At 44.7% G+C, this 15,450-nt stretch overlaps 1 protein-coding gene across 1 annotated transcript; it reads left to right on the top strand.

Moving 5' to 3' along the window:
• The first annotated feature begins 1,201 nt into the window (after window positions 1–1,201).
• LOC135398150 (putative ferric-chelate reductase 1) lies at window positions 1,202–7,984 on the top strand. The gene is made up of 6 exons (XM_064629583.1): window positions 1,202–1,309; window positions 2,003–2,189; window positions 5,158–5,306; window positions 6,258–6,352; window positions 7,491–7,555; window positions 7,634–7,984. Exons 1-6 carry the CDS (start codon window positions 1,247–1,249, stop codon window positions 7,771–7,773), a joined length of 699 nt encoding a protein of 232 aa, XP_064485653.1. The 5' UTR covers window positions 1,202–1,246; the 3' UTR covers window positions 7,774–7,984.
• Window positions 7,985–15,450: the final 7,466 nt, after the last annotated feature.

The raw sequence follows: 15,450 nt of genomic DNA, 5'->3' as shown, positions 1-15,450 counted from the left end.
TATGTACAGTCTTAAGGGGGGGGGGGGGGAGAAGCTAATTTTAGTCTTTTTGGGACCGACTCGCATTCCAACTCTCATTCCCACATCCATCAGCCACTTTCTCGACTAAAGGCACGGCAGTTAATGTGAAGTTAGGTGGCACTAATTACGGTGCTGTGGATATTCATTTTAGGTCCAAAGGACTAATATGGGTAACATGGGGAGTAACCACAATAACTATACACGACGTACCTGCTTCCCAAATTGCTCCTCTCTCTCTCTTTCTCTCTCTCTCTCTATATATATAGATAATATAGCTACGCTTTCTTGAGTGTAGCGTTCACGTTTAGGCAACCAAGCTTCGTCTGGACATGAAGGCGCTGACGCCATATCAAAGTGCGAACTGGATCCGCTTGTACAAAACTCCAAGCGAAACAGTCAATGAGTTTTTCACTCGAGCATCAATGCACCTGGTGTGCACCTCGTTGAGCATTTCCCTCAACAGTGTCGTGCAAGCGGGCCACGAATCTGTACTCCGCAGAACTGTAAATACAGTGAACCCTCGTTATGACCATGGTCGTTCCCGAAAATTTTGGTCATAATGCGGAATTGTCATATTAACGGGGTGGGGGGATTTGCGGAGATTTCACTGCATTGTTTCCCAGGAGTATGGTCGTAAAGCGCGTATGTCAGATTATCGGGGGTCATATTAACGAGGGTTCACTGTAGTGCATGCTCCGCAACTTGACATAAACCTTCGTGCGTTTAGTCGAGAAAGTGGCTGATGGCTGTTGGAATGGGTGTGGGGGAATGGGTCTTGGCTGTTGGGATGGGACTCGGTCCCGCAAGGACTAAAATTACCCCTTTTTTCCCTTCGTTGCTCAAGGACGAAAACAAGTTATTGCTAGCTGTTGCCCGACGTCACCGCACTAATTTAGTAAAGAAAATAATAATAAATAACTATCAACGTTTAACTACGGAGTTCTAACTAGACAAAAAAGTAGAGAACTCCGACTTAACATAACAAGTTGGCGTTCTCTACTTTTTTGTCCAGTTATATCGTCTCCCGGCTTTTGGAGTATTTTTGTAGTTCTAACTAGAGGTTTTCACTACTACCAGCAAATGATTTTGAGATTACAGAAGAAGAGGAAGCATAGTAGCCAGTCTCTCGTACACCTGATGGAGTCCACCATGGAGTCGCCCTTAGTGGATAACGGCCATTTCCCCGAGGATGAAGAAGAAGAAGAAGAAGAGTCCACCATAGCTCATGAAAACATTTGATTGGAAGCTTGGAGACCTTCTACGAGGCATGCAGGTCGTTCCTGTCATGGTACTGTACTCGTCTCTAGTTTACCCAACGTTTGTACATTCTGTGATGATAACTGAGGAAAGATGGCAACGAAACCTAGTTCTTCCCTTTTGTAGTCTCTCTAATCCCCCCACACACACAAAAAAAAGTGAGAGGATGATGATTCGAAGGTGGATCCGCTGGCATTTCAGCTTCTTGCTAACAAGCGTTCCTACACAGAGAATAATAGCCGTTCGAATAGCACTTCTTCCTTTTCGGTGCTCCAGCTTGTCCGTATATTTGGCACCTGTAAAAGGTTCTTCAAAATCAGGGGATCAGGATGCCTTAGACCCCTCTTTGTTCTCGAAGATAGGAAAGGTTCAGAGAAAGGTTCTTCCACCGCGAAGAACTTATTTTTCCGCGTGTAGGTTGCCAGCTATGTTAATGGTGAGAAGTGTCCTTAGTGTCCTTGGGGGCATATCTTGTTGGACATTACGACATCAATTTGGATTATGCGATGGTCGTAATTTGAAAGTTGGGCATTCTCTCCCCGCTACGCCTCTTATTCATCCGTAGCACGATATGTGCCCACTGGAAGCAGAATGAATTCTTACATATGACAGCTTCTAGCTTGCAGTGTGACAAGCCTCGATGCATGCATGTCAACAGACCTCTGTCACCTTGTCACATACCACAAAACAAGCCGCTCTTTTAGTTAGCTTTGTTCCGGTGCAGGTAACTCTGGCACTAGTCGTTGCTGCGGTGGCGATGAGGCAGGGGGCACCGTTAGAGGCGTGCGTAACAATGCTGCCCCAGCATCCCAAGGTTGGTAACTCACCACCAATGCAAGACCCGGATCATTCCCTCAATAACCTGTTCGTGCTGAAAGCCTCATACGACGTTACGACTCACAAAGCTACCAGTAAGTTGATTTCGGTGAGACATTTATGCATATACGTATACTTTGCGCCGAAGGGACTGCTGTGAAACAAAGGTTCCATACTAAGAAAAGCTTGAGCTCTGTGAAAGGAAACACAACAGGAAAGCGACACGACACGAGGGCCGGCCACTAGAATATGCCGCTTTCCTGTACTTTGCTGCACAGGACAGATTACAGAAATGACTAAAAACGCTGCTCGCGGTACATAGCATCCGAGACAGCAAAGAACTGGTTAGTGGGGTCCTCTTTCCTCTAGCATCTTTATCTGGAAATTGTATTATCGAGACTGCTGACACACTGGTCCTACAGCCTACACACATACAAGCACAAATACAAGCCTAAGAGATCAGTGCATCAGCAGTCCCTCGATATGTCTGTTACAACGTGAGATAGAATTTCTAGATAAAGGTGCAAGCGGAAAGAGGACCCCACTAACCTGTTCTTGGCTGTCTCGGATGCTATGTACCGCGCTGAATTGTCCAATTGGCTGAAGTTTACCAGGAATGAATATGTACCAACTACACCGCATGGCTACCTCGGTTGGAACCCTAGCGCTGTTCTTCTGCTTGCCGTCCTCACATACAACTGGGCACACAGCGCTATCCTGCTCGGGTCACGGGAAATCTCGTTGCGTACTGTGGTTGTTTACTGTCCACATCGGGTATCCGTAGCACCATGGCGATTGACACTTTTCATGGTATGGCTGCCATGCATCGGCAGATGGAACTCGTGGCCATTGTCACGTCGTCGTCGCCTTCCCGCCTTGATGCTTCGAGTGGCCGGAGGCAAAACAAACCCCAGCTTCCACGACGTCAGCGCTGAAAGTAGCTCCCGATTGATTCGACGCAGACTTAGCGCTAAAAATACCAATGGAAAAGTTGACGGGGGATCTACCAGATCGCGTGGCTCAGTGGTTAGCGCGCTGGCCAGGTCACGTCAAAACTGGGGGGGGGCGCACGTGTTCGAATCCCGGTGCCTGCTGTGCTGGCAGTTTTTTTTTTCTTCAAGGTTTTTCTAAAACGCCTTCAGACATATGTCGCCACAATTCCCTTAGAAGTCTGCCCAGGACGCACATTTCCCCTCATAGTGCTAGTCGTGACGTTGCACACCTCTGTGAGGCCGACAACAGCTAGCTCTTTCAGCATCACAACTACGGGGGACGACAAGCGCTGTTTTATAGCGGTTCGCAGCACCGAGAGGAGGAAAACATAGGGCTGTGTAGCAAATCGCTGTATGTGGGAACTGGCAGTGACGGAACTTCTGTCTTATAGCAGTTTTTTTTTTTTCTCTCTCTCTCCCTCTTGCTGCCGCTAGAATGTTCCCTGGGAACGTCGCTCGCATGGAACCACAGTCTGCAGGGTGCAACAAATTTTCATAAAAAGGAGAGTTGCCTTAGGACGCTTTTACTTTTGTCGTTGGATTACTGGACGGGGCCGCTACTAGGAAACCTTATTTTTCCTCAATTAGGGGACTAATTCACATAGATATTATAATCAACTGTTTAATAATAGATTTTAGGGAGCACATTGCAGCTGCGATATTAAAGCCTGATCTCCACATGATCCACTCGAACTATTGATGAAGCACAAAAGTAATCGCAGCGCGAGCCACAGATCTAACTATTCGAGCTTTACCGTCTGTTGCACAGCGCAAGTGATCGGCAAAAGTGCGACAGTGACGTAGACATTTCCGCCTTCACTAACGTCACAGAAGAACGCCATACGCGAGTAAGGGAAACCCTTATCGCGTTATGTTCTACGATATTTGTTTTGTTTTTGTTTTCTGCTTGCTGGGAGATTTGCGCATCACCACTGTATCTCAGGGCTCATCGTATCGGTGAAGGGCAAGAGCTGTCTCCAGCCGTCCAGCAGGATGAAATGAGTGGTACGGCAAGCGACTGCGCACACATGAAGAACGAAAAGGAAAAAAGAAAAACAAAACAAAGATCATGAAACATACCGCGATAAGGGTTTGCCTGAATCCCGTATGACGTCACTGTCACTCTTTTGCCGATCACTTGCGTTTTGCAGTAGACGGCAGAGCTGAAATAGTTGGGTCTGTGGCACGCGCCGCGATTACGTTTGTGGTTCATCAGTGGTTCCAGCGGATCATGTGGAGGAAGTTTTAATATCGCTACCTCTCAGAACATCAGTTTCTCTCTTGTTCAACAGGTGCCGCTTGCGTCGATTTCCGTCGTATGAATGTGTGTATGAGTGAGCAAAAAATGTAAGAGTGAAAGGAGGGTGAGTGAGAGTGAGTGGCTGGTTTGTCGTCCCTTCAGATGACGCACCCCGAAAGTCGCTGGAGCGGCGTGTTAGCTAAGCTCAATTGGTAGAGCCCTGGACCGGTAATCCAGAAGATGTGGGTTCGATCCCTACAGCTGGCTAACCTTTTCAGTGACTTTCATCTTTCATCGTTAATATCGCGATTGCAATGTGCTTGCTAAAGTCAATTATTAAAAAGTTGATCAAAATATCGCTCTATTAATTAGTCCCCTAACTGAAAAACAATACGGTTTCCTAATAGCAGCCCCGTCGAGTAATTCAATGGGAAAAGTAAAAGCGTCCTAAGCAAGTCCCCTTTTTACAAAAAGTTGTTGCATATAAAGAGAAACACCCTGTACATATGTCATTACAGACAATGGTTAGCAGGAAAACCCGGACGTAGTAGTTGCGAAGGCAGCGTTTGGTAGCCTCTTCGTGGGCTCATGCTTCCGTGATCAGCCTCACGGACATATAGCTGTGAGGTGCTTCAAAATTTGTGGGGTACGTCGTACTGCGCGTCCGTGATACTGCTGTAGCCTATAGCAACACGTCGAACCCGTCCACTACCATCATATACGCGGGTCACGACGATCACGATGCACTCTATGCCTCAAAGATATTCTCATATGATAGCCCAGTGTAACTGTAGCAGGATCAGCTACACCACGATTTCTGCTCTTTTCCAGTTACATTACAGGGTGTTGGCGCCAATAAGTTCAAAGGGTTTTTGGTGCGCGCCAAGAATGCCAAGAACCCTGACGAATACGTCAACGGCCTCTTCACGGATTTAGCTCTCACAGAAGGAAAGACAATCGACTGCGACAAGGCCGCTAAGGTAGTATAAGGGATTGAGTTTTCACCGGTCTGAATTGAAGCAAATGTTCAGGGCAAGTCTGCCCATACTGAATGCACATGAAATCGAACGATCGAATCACGGTGAAAGCACCCTCAGCTCACTAAAATGCAAGATTCAAACACTGTGACACTCTAAGAAAAAAGGGTGCGAGAAGGTGGTAACTTCTATAATTACCACCCACACTCTTAAAAATTAACTTCACCGCATAGCACTCTCCACAGCCAACCATCATCGCGAATGATATCGTATTATTTGCCCTGAATTGTTGAAAACGGGGGCGTACGCCCGCCTTTTTGTGACAATTATGAACAGCATAAGTGTCACAAAAAAGGCGTACGCCTTCCGTTTTCAACAAATCAGGGCAGATAACGATATCATTCGCGAAGATGGGTGGCTAGGAGCGTGCTATGCGGTGAAGTTCATTTTTAAGAGTGTAGCGTCTAATAAAGGGTGTAAAATGGGTGGTAAAAGCAATTATCATATATCCAAATCGCTAAAAAAGAAAGAAAGAAAAGGCGTACGCTCCCCCCGCTCACCGAATCAGAAGCGGTAACCCTGGCAATGGTGTGCGGACAACGTGCCATGCTGTGAAGTTCTATTTGGAGAGTGAGGTAGCAGGTAGAACTTTACAACCTTTTCGGCACAACATATGCGACAACTATTACCTCTTAAAAGGTGCAACTGCTCTACCCTATTTCCCAAGAGAGTACCATGGATGCGCTATAACTGTGCATTACAGGTTTCATGTATGATGTAAGACCCCGAGACTAGGGAACACGAAGGGACAGGCACAAACACGAAGTCTCATCTTCACCAGCTCGCTTGCTTCCTAGCCATTTTTTTTTTTTTTTCAAGTTTCATGTGTTTGTGAGTGTACGCCAGTTTTGAGTGTATGACAAAACGAATGAACGAATGGTCTGCCTTCCGCAGAGCGCTATCACCCATTCTGATGTATCGGAGAAGACTAAAGTGACTGCCACCTGGACAGCACCTCCGGTCAACATGCCCCAGTCCATCGTATTCCAGTGAGTAATGCATTCAGGAGCGTTGCGAGAGATGCATCAAACGCTGTTATTTCGTACAGCTGATGCATTTGCCATTCTTGTCTTTGGGAAGTGATTACTAAGGGACATTACGGCAGTGTTACGTGATGTGTGACCCCTCTGAAAAAGGCAAGGACACAGGGATGTTCTATACGCCCGCCATATTTGTAACAGTGCCCTGAAGCGGCTGTTTGTAGCAAAATCGTCATCTTTTACTCGTCATGCATAATCACATGGTCTTGAGGCCACGTGACCTTGTTATATTTCATTTTAGCGCTTGCCATCATAGATGTTTTGCATAAAGTTAAGATGAACGTATGCCCACATCACATCTTTGGGAAGAGGTCAGAACTACGATGGATGGAGGATATCGAATAAAACTAAATACGCGAATAGGTCGAAATAAGCTATAAGACTACACACAGAAACAGCAATCGCGTTATTTACACATGGCTTACCCGTTCATCATGGGTGCGGCCATGTTTACGGTCACGCGTATGTTGACGCCTGCAATGACGTGGGACCTGCCCGACATGCATTGCGCTTGCTGGACACACTATAGTCTTTCGACCGATATGTGATAGGGCAAGCCTGTAGGCAAGAATGCCACGCGTTTCTTTCTGTTGCGACGCCTCCTTGTGGCAGCAAACGTCCTACAAACGTAATGTCATAGCTCCCACGACATGTTTCTCGCAAAATGGCTTGGACCGTCAATTATTGGAAGGCAATTACCATGCGTGGTCAGGTGACTTATGTTATAAGCTATCATACTCTCTTAAAAATGAACTCCACCGCATAGCAGGCTCCTAGCCAACCATCATCTCGAATGATATCGTTATCTGCCCTGATTTGTTGAAAACGGAAGGCGTGCGCCTTTTTTGTGACACTGCTGTTCTTAATTGTCGCGAACGATAGGGTTATCGCTTTTGATTCGAGGAGAGGGGGAGGCGTACGCCCCCTCTCTCCTGGAATCAAAAGCGATAACCCTATCATTCGTAGCAATGGTTGGCCCACAGCCTGCTATGCGGTAAAGCTCTGTTTTTAGAGTGTACCTTACACGTAAATCTAGTTTTCATTATGTGTGGTTCAACCATCCAATAATATTCCGAAATTGTTTCAGGGCAACGGTGGCGAAAGAAAAATATGCATTTACGAACGAGATAAGATCCGCGCAGATAGATATAGGTTAGTGGGCTGTTTTCGACGTACTGTTTTCATAAAGTTGTCTTTGACGCTGACTTCTCTTCTTTTTTTTTTTTTCAGCTGCTCCACCGACTGTGAAGCCCGTTGCTCCGTCGTCTACCTCCCCCCAACCCGTTCCAACGCCCAGAAGCTCGTCCCCAAAGGGGCTTCCGCGCGTCAAGTGGATCCTCCTTCTATTTTGTATTATACGCAACATCTGAATCGTGGCTCAGTAAACACGTTCAGCTGTCACGTGACTTTCTAGCCCTTTTAGCTCCCAAACTGACGTCCACTCTAAAAACATAACTTTACGGAATAACGCGCTCTGCGCAAATGATTGTCACGAATGATGGCGTGTCGCTTCTGATTCGAAGAGAGAGTGGGGAGGAGGCGTACGCCCTTTTCTCTCCTCAAATGAGAAGCGACAACCCTACACTCTTCGGAATGAACGTCACCGCATAGCACGCTCCTGGCCAACCATCATCTCGAATGATATCGTTATCTTCCGTGATTTGTTCAAAACGGGAGGCGTACGCGTTTTTTGTGACAATTATGAACACTGTATAAGTGTCGCAACAAGCCGTACGCTTCCAGTTTTCAACGAATCAGGGAAGACAACGATATCATTCGAGATGATGATTGCTAGGAGTGTGCTCTGCGGTGAAGTTCGTTTTCAAGAGTGTCATTCGTGGCAATGGTTGGCGCAGAGCGTGCTACGCGGTTTTTAGAGTGTATATACCAATATACACTCCACGCCTATGCTCCATTGGCTATTAGTCGTCGTTCATTCTAAACGTGCGTCATTATAGTAATTCTAAACTTGGTACTACTAAAACCGAAGCGAACACCCGTGTATGTTATGTACACTCTTAAAAATGAACTTCACCGCATAGCACGCTCCTAGCCAACCATAATCTCGAATGATATTGTTATCTCCCTTGATTTGTTGAAAACGGGGGGGGGGGGGGGGGGGGGCTACGCCTTTTTTGTGACACTTACGCTGTTCATAATTGTCACAGAACAGGCGTACGCCTCCCGTTTGCAGCCAATCAGGGCAGATAACGATATCATTCGCAATGATTCTTGGCTAGGAGCGTGCTATGCGGTGAAGTTCATTTTGAAGAGTGTACACTCTTAAAAACGAACTTCGCCTCATTGCACTCCCCTAGTCAATCATGATCCCGAATGATATCGTTCTCGTCCCTGATTTGTTGAAAGCTAAACTGGAGGCATACGCCTTTTTTGTACACATAAGCGTACTGCATAAGCGGTACAAATCAGGGGGCCAGAACGATGTTGGGTTGGCTAGGAGAGTGTACCCCAAGCTAATAGTTACACATATGCAACGGATATTGCACTTCGCCTCTACAAGCCGCGACAAAAATATGTAAACCGAAAAATGATCCGCTTCGGTGGCAGATTTTTCTCTAAAAGGCATCTATTGAAGGTCCCAAGAGGGGTAGTACTCATTTTAATCCCGACGGCGCCCTGCTTTAGAACTTTTTTTTTTTTCACGAAACTCATTAATGAGCGGCTCCAACTCAATCATAAGGTGCACGGGTTGTAGGCGGTATCGGACAGACATTTGTAAAAAAGAAAGCTCTTCGATTGGTGCGCCGGTTCGCGAATTATTTAGCCCGGAGATTTAACTGAGACACCCGGTATATATGCATGCGGATCTTCGTATATGATGTGACACCCTTTGCTTTATACCCTCTTCTCTGGCATTTTTGGGCTGACAATGCAGCTTCGCAGCTATATATATTCGGTTTGGAAGAGACGTGGGCTTCAATTCGAAATTCCAGCACGGAATTCCACCTTGGATTCGGATAGATTTCGAATGGAACGTACAATTACTCGGACCGCGGTATTCAGACAAATCCGAATATCCGAATTGCCGAGTATGAGGTACACGAATATTGAGTCATATTTCCACCGGTCGCCAGTCGTTTGCCACCGGGGCGCCATATATATGTACCAAGATTGCGTATTTCGCTCCACTATCTCGTGCTCATCATGGAAGGTCCACACACCGCACGCAGAACTAGCGGAAAGTCGACGGAGACTCTGTCGCAGTATATGCACATAAATATGCGAAGCGAGACGGGTATGAATTGAAAAATGACCGCGGCGTAACGTCCCGGTAAAGTTGCGCGGAAGCTACATCGTATAATGGACTACGAGTAATGATGATTTATACGGTCCTTTCCCCCTCAGTCCAGAAGCCAAGTAAAAATACGAGCCCGGACAGCAAATATGTGTGCCGAAGACTAAATAGCGTAGGGGGAACGGAACGACGGTATATGAAGAGGGAAGGAGTATAAGGAGTATCGATTATATAGGCCAACACCGTCCATGAAGAAAGGTTTCCCGATTTGGTTTGGCCGTTGGCTTCATTGTTTGTATTGTTCGGAAATCGGAATAATACACTTCTGGCCGTAATTGTGATATGCGCACGGCCTTTGACCTTTATCGGGCTAAAGGCCTTCCCAAATTCGGTATGGAAAAATCGGTCACTATTGTTTGAAACCTGTAATTCGGGGTGAAATCTAATGCTACCGATATTGGTGTTATCGGTTTACTATTTTTTACAGCCACAAGCACCACACGTTGTAACATCAAATGTTCATAATCTTCAACAAACTTCAAATCTTCATAACAAACTATAATGAAAGTGACATTATATCTGGTTGCATAACAAGTGATATCAGTGATCATCTTCCAGTTGTTGCTTTCATTAGGAAGGCCTGTAAGCGACCACGGTCGAGTTTTATATATGCTCAGGACATTACACTTGGTAGATTAGAATTGTTCAGTTCTCGGTTATCACTGGAGGTCTGGGATTTTTTATATCAATGTTCGGATATCAACGACGCGTATCAAGGTTTTCTCTCCGTTGTTAAGCGCACATACGAAACATGCTTTCCACTGAAGAAAATTTTAAAACCAAAGCATGCCAGCAAACCATGGATTACGTATGAACCTCTAGCACTAATTCGAAAAAAGTATGCGATGTATAACACATTCCTTCAAACAAGGGAACCTCTTAAACTAATGGAATTCAAAAAATTTAAAAATCACGTTAATATCACGTTACGAAAGGCAAAAAGAATACTACAATCGTCTCTTTGACGAATCTTCTTGTAAATGCTCGGAGGTGGTTTGGGAGACTTTGAAGGGTATCATAGGTCGCATACGGAACACTAACGGTATAGAAAGTATAGTGTTAGATGGACAAGTTGCCTCAGGGAGTGACTTGGCGAACATTTTTAATAATTATTTTGTTAACGTTGGAATATCATCTATCATTCCTGATCGTGACACATTTGACATTGACCACAATGTAGATTCATTATTTTTATTTCCTACAGACGTAGCTGAAGTACGTAGCGTCGTCATTAACCTTAACAATTCTAAATGTACGGACATAGACTCCTTACAAATTAAACCAATCAAATTCGCTGTTGATCACTTAGTATCCCCGTTGACGTTTATCTGCAGCCTAGCTCTAAGCACTGGGAAATTCCCAGATTCCATGCAAATAGCCAAGGTAATGGTGCTTTATAAAGGACAAAAATGTGCTAAGAAATTATAGACCAATTTCTGTCTATAATTGTCTGTGTATTCTCAAAAGTCTTAGAAAGTATAATCCATACGAGGGTTCTGAAATTTTGTGGTAAATTGTTAAGGAACAGTTTGGTTTTCGAAAGGGATTATCAACTGAACATGCACTCCTCTGTCAAAAAGAATATATTTTAAACAACCTTGAGAGTCGCCTGTTCACATTAGGCATTTTTCTAGATTTCAGTAAGGCTCTTGATTGCATTAATCACAATATTCTTCTAAGTTAAATAAATATGAATTAGAGGTAAAGCACTAGAGCTTCTTAGTTCTTACCTTGGGTCTAGGAAACAAATGGTATGTTTAGAAGCAGGTACGTCTGTTACACTAGATCTGAAAGCCGGCGTCCCTCAAGGAAGTGTATTCTCGGGCCTTTGTTATTTATTTTATATATTAATGATTGTCTCTATTAACAGGGAGGTGCAGTTCCTTGTATATGCGGATGACACCACGATACTGGCTTCAGCTACTCAAGTTAGTATCGAAAGGTAATACTTTGTTAGAAAAATTGTTTACATGTAAATACTGATAAAACTAAATGATTAACCTTCAGACCCAAAAATAAGCCTTTTTCGTCGGTGTCGCCGTTATTTTTTGGAAACTTAAATATTCAATATGTAAATAATGTAAAACCCCTTGGCGTAATATTTTCATATAATATGTCATGGAATGATCATTGTCAATATTTAACTGTCAATATTAGCTGTGTAAGGTAAGCGGTATAATAAGTAAGTGTAGACTAATCCTCCCAGCAAACGTGAAGCTTATGTTATATAATTCTTTATTTTTCTCTCAGCTCAGTTATTGTATCCTTGTATGGGGCACAACATCAAAAAACAATTTGCATAAGCTTGATGTACTCCAAAAGAAAGTCATGCGTATGGTTGAGGGATTGAATTCCACTGATCATGCAGAACATTTGTTTAACAAATTTGAGATTTTAAGAGTGGGCTCACTGTATAATTGCCGCCTACTACAGCTGTATGCACGGATGGTAAAAACGGGAAATTCAAATTTGCGTATTTTTTCTTTACAATACACAAAAAGCGTACATAGTTTTAGGCCCCCTCCGTCATTTATCCTTCCATTTTGTCGGACTGGATACGGGTTGCAATCAGTCACATATCGACTGCCGTCATTACTCAATGATTGGGCATTCAGAAACATCAACATTGCCACGTTAAATAATGCCAGCATCAAGAGATTGTTTCTTTGTTAGAAAACTGTTTATGCTTTGATGTAATTAGTGTTGTTTTTCCTTTGTTTGTATTTTGCTTGCTTTTTCACCTATCATGCTTTGCCGTTATGATAATGTTTATGTAGTCTATTTTATGTCACTGCTGTCCGAATGTAGAGAAGCTATAGCCTTTGTCAAACTAATTGTTTTTTTTTGCCATAGTTTCCCACACCATCTGTGAAATAAATTCAATTCTATTCAATTCAAAATGTGTTTCGCATGGTACTTCAGTGCATACACTGTTAAAACAGAACTTCACCACATAGCACGTTCCTAGCCAACCATCATTCCGAATAATATCATTCTGTGTCCTGATTTGTTCAAAACAGGGGGGAGGCGCCTATCTGGAACATGCATAATGTGTCCCAGATAGGCGCCTCCTCCCATTTTCAACAAATCAATACACAGAATGATGTCATTCTGAATGATGGGTTGGCTATGAGCGTGCTATGTGGTGAAGTTCTATTTTAACAGTGTAGGACGCTGTGCACGCAAACCATTGCCAAGAACGATAGGGTTATCGCTCGTGATTGGAAGAGGGAGGCGTACGCCTTTTTGTGGCAATTTCCATATATCCAAATTGCCACAAGAAGGCCTCTGGACTTCATTGCTTCCAGCGCTCGCGAGCTAACGAGGGGCGGGGCTCTCGTTATCGCGGACACGTTTCCCGTGACGCTTTTTTTGTTTTCGTTAAGGGGACAAGGGACGTAACCCCTCGCTCGCGTAACGACCAACTCTGTCGACTTGCCGACGAGGTTGTTTACGTGTTCTCAGGCTTCATCGCCTACATGGTTCTAACGAAGCGCGAGGCACTCTGAACTCGGGCACGTGGTGTATGACGCGTGATCTCTCGTCCGGTAACGACGGAACGAGATCGTTTGCCTTACGATTGGGTCTACCCACTCGTTAGGTGTTCAAATTCTTCGTTAGGGGATTCGCAGAAACGAACATGCATTGCTCCACGACTGTGTACAAAATTACATCCTTTCCCATTCATCGTATATCCACTAGTGGTTATATGAGGGCTGTGAGACATTCTCGAGAAGCTGCACATCGAGACGGGCTGCGCTCAAGCTGCACTTCTGATAAGCGGCGGCAAGACGACCTTCCTCCACGCCATGCTGTCATCTTCACAGTAAACAGTATGGCGTCTGTGAAGAAATTCCTGTGTTTTCCATTTCGTTCGTTGTTACATGAAAAGGTCTTCACAAGCTCCGTCGTCTCTTCCAACGTTGCTATCGGTTCAAACTAAGCGAACGTGTCCTCTCTCTGTGCACTGCATGAGCAGACAGTAGGAAGCGGCATCAGCGAACGAGCACGGTAGCGCTCCAAAGTTGCTTTTCGCTGTTTAGTGGCCGCTGCGAGTGTCTCATACGCTCGATTTGAGTGCGCCAAAAGAGGGGCACGACATCACAACACATAAGGGCTTGTAACGAGCACAATAGCCTCAACAACGAGGAGCAGAGATTGTGACCACAACAAAGCTTCGCTAAGGTTCCTCGTTTCGTTATTCCTAACGACTCACTGACGTTGAAGCTGCCAAAGGAAGATGGATGAAGGATTCTTCGCTCGTGCGACTAGTACACAAGCGGCTAACCGTGCCCCATGGACTCGATGGCGTCAGGATGCCTTTCAATTGGACGAGACAGATTTTGTGAAGTTGTTCCGTCAGCCAAAAAACGCTGGCCGCACCGTTTGTGCGGACTTCTGACCGTATCACACCATCTTGATGGCTATACGGGTGTTGTGATGAATAACAAAGGCAAATTGGATGCCCAGAGTATTTTTTTTTTTTGAATTCTTGTCTTTCAGATAATATGAATAATAATTCGGGGCTTTAGACGACTTCACTTTTAGAGTACATTGCGGACATAGTGTTGAGGTTGGAGTGAAGGTAAACAGCAAATCATTCTGTATATTTCCTGATGTAGATTATCTTGAATAGTTCCATAACATTCCCTTGCTTCGCAGCACTAACACGGAATTAAAAGAAGTTCAGTAACGTTCTGTTCAAGCTCACTAGAAAAACGTTTTATTGCACTGCAAATTTATTTCGAGTCTGCTGTTTATGAAGCCTGACAGTACAAGGCTGCGCGTTGTACTTCCATGCTTGAAGAAAATATACGTAGCGGTAATCAAATTAGTGTTTACGCTGAGGAGAAAGGGCAGCCTCCTCCTCGTTCTTCTGATACTACTGATACCACTACGTCCTCCCTTTCAAGCCTCGAACTCCCATGTGGCCTAGAACTCAGCACACACTACCCCATCATAAGGGCAGGAATATGACTTCAATTTCGTAGTGAGTGAGTGAGTGAAAAAGAAAAATTTATAAACTTGGCACGAACAACGTGGAAGTCGGCTGCTCCATACCACGTAGACAACTCAGAAACATACCAATAGTCACACAAAGTCAGAACAGCGGAAAAAAGAAAAAAAGAACAGTAATTGAAACAAAGGCCAAAAGGTCAAAACCAGGGTGTCGAACCGCAAAAAATACGGGTTCGGTTCAGGTTCGGGTTCGCGTTGTTTTGATATCGTTCCGGTTCAGTTCCGGTTCGGCCAGGCCAGAAATCGAACCGGTTCGCAAACCGGTTAGCAGCCCCGAACCGGTTCGCGAACCGGTTCAACGCTTCCGTTATATATGTTCCATAAAACTGCTTTTATCAGGAAATGCGTGGCTAATAGCTTACTGCTGTTGTCTGCATTGACGTCTCTAGCAGTGAGGTAGCCCTTCAGTGAGAGAAATGAGAAATGGATGAACATTTATTGCAACTAGTGTTCACGCTGTTGAAGCGGTGTAGTCCTGCTACTTTCTGTTCCCAAAATATCTTTTTTCACACGCACAGTGCCAGCAAGATACACTTAAAGGAAGCCTAATAAGATGGACAGCGTAACATAGACGACAGTACTTGCCGGCACACTGCCTTCGCAGCGTGAATCGATCTGAAACCGTACTGAAGCATGTCGAAAATAAGCCTGCAAGCCTTACTCTGTCCGAGCTCACAGCAGTGTACTTGTTAATCCACAACACAATGGCAAT

Source organism: Ornithodoros turicata, chromosome 6, assembly GCF_037126465.1.
Source record: "Ornithodoros turicata isolate Travis chromosome 6, ASM3712646v1, whole genome shotgun sequence".
Classification (NCBI taxonomy): Eukaryota; Metazoa; Arthropoda; class Arachnida; order Ixodida; family Argasidae; genus Ornithodoros; species Ornithodoros turicata.
Note: the sequence above shows the minus strand (reverse complement) of the source record. Positions and strands in the feature narration are given on the sequence as shown.

Bases quoted from the DNA above. Each gene is read 5' to 3' on its own strand.
- LOC135398150 (XM_064629583.1), top strand. From the start codon at position 1,247: ATGAAAACATTTGATTGGAAGCTTGGAGACCTTCTACGAGGCATGCAG. The intron at 2,190-5,157 runs GTAAGTTGATTT...GCTCTTTTCCAG, and splicing joins TACGACTCACAAAGCTACCA to TTACATTACAGGGTGTTGGC. The intron at 7,556-7,633 runs GTTAGTGGGCTG...TTTTTTTTTCAG, and splicing joins ATCCGCGCAGATAGATATAG to CTGCTCCACCGACTGTGAAG.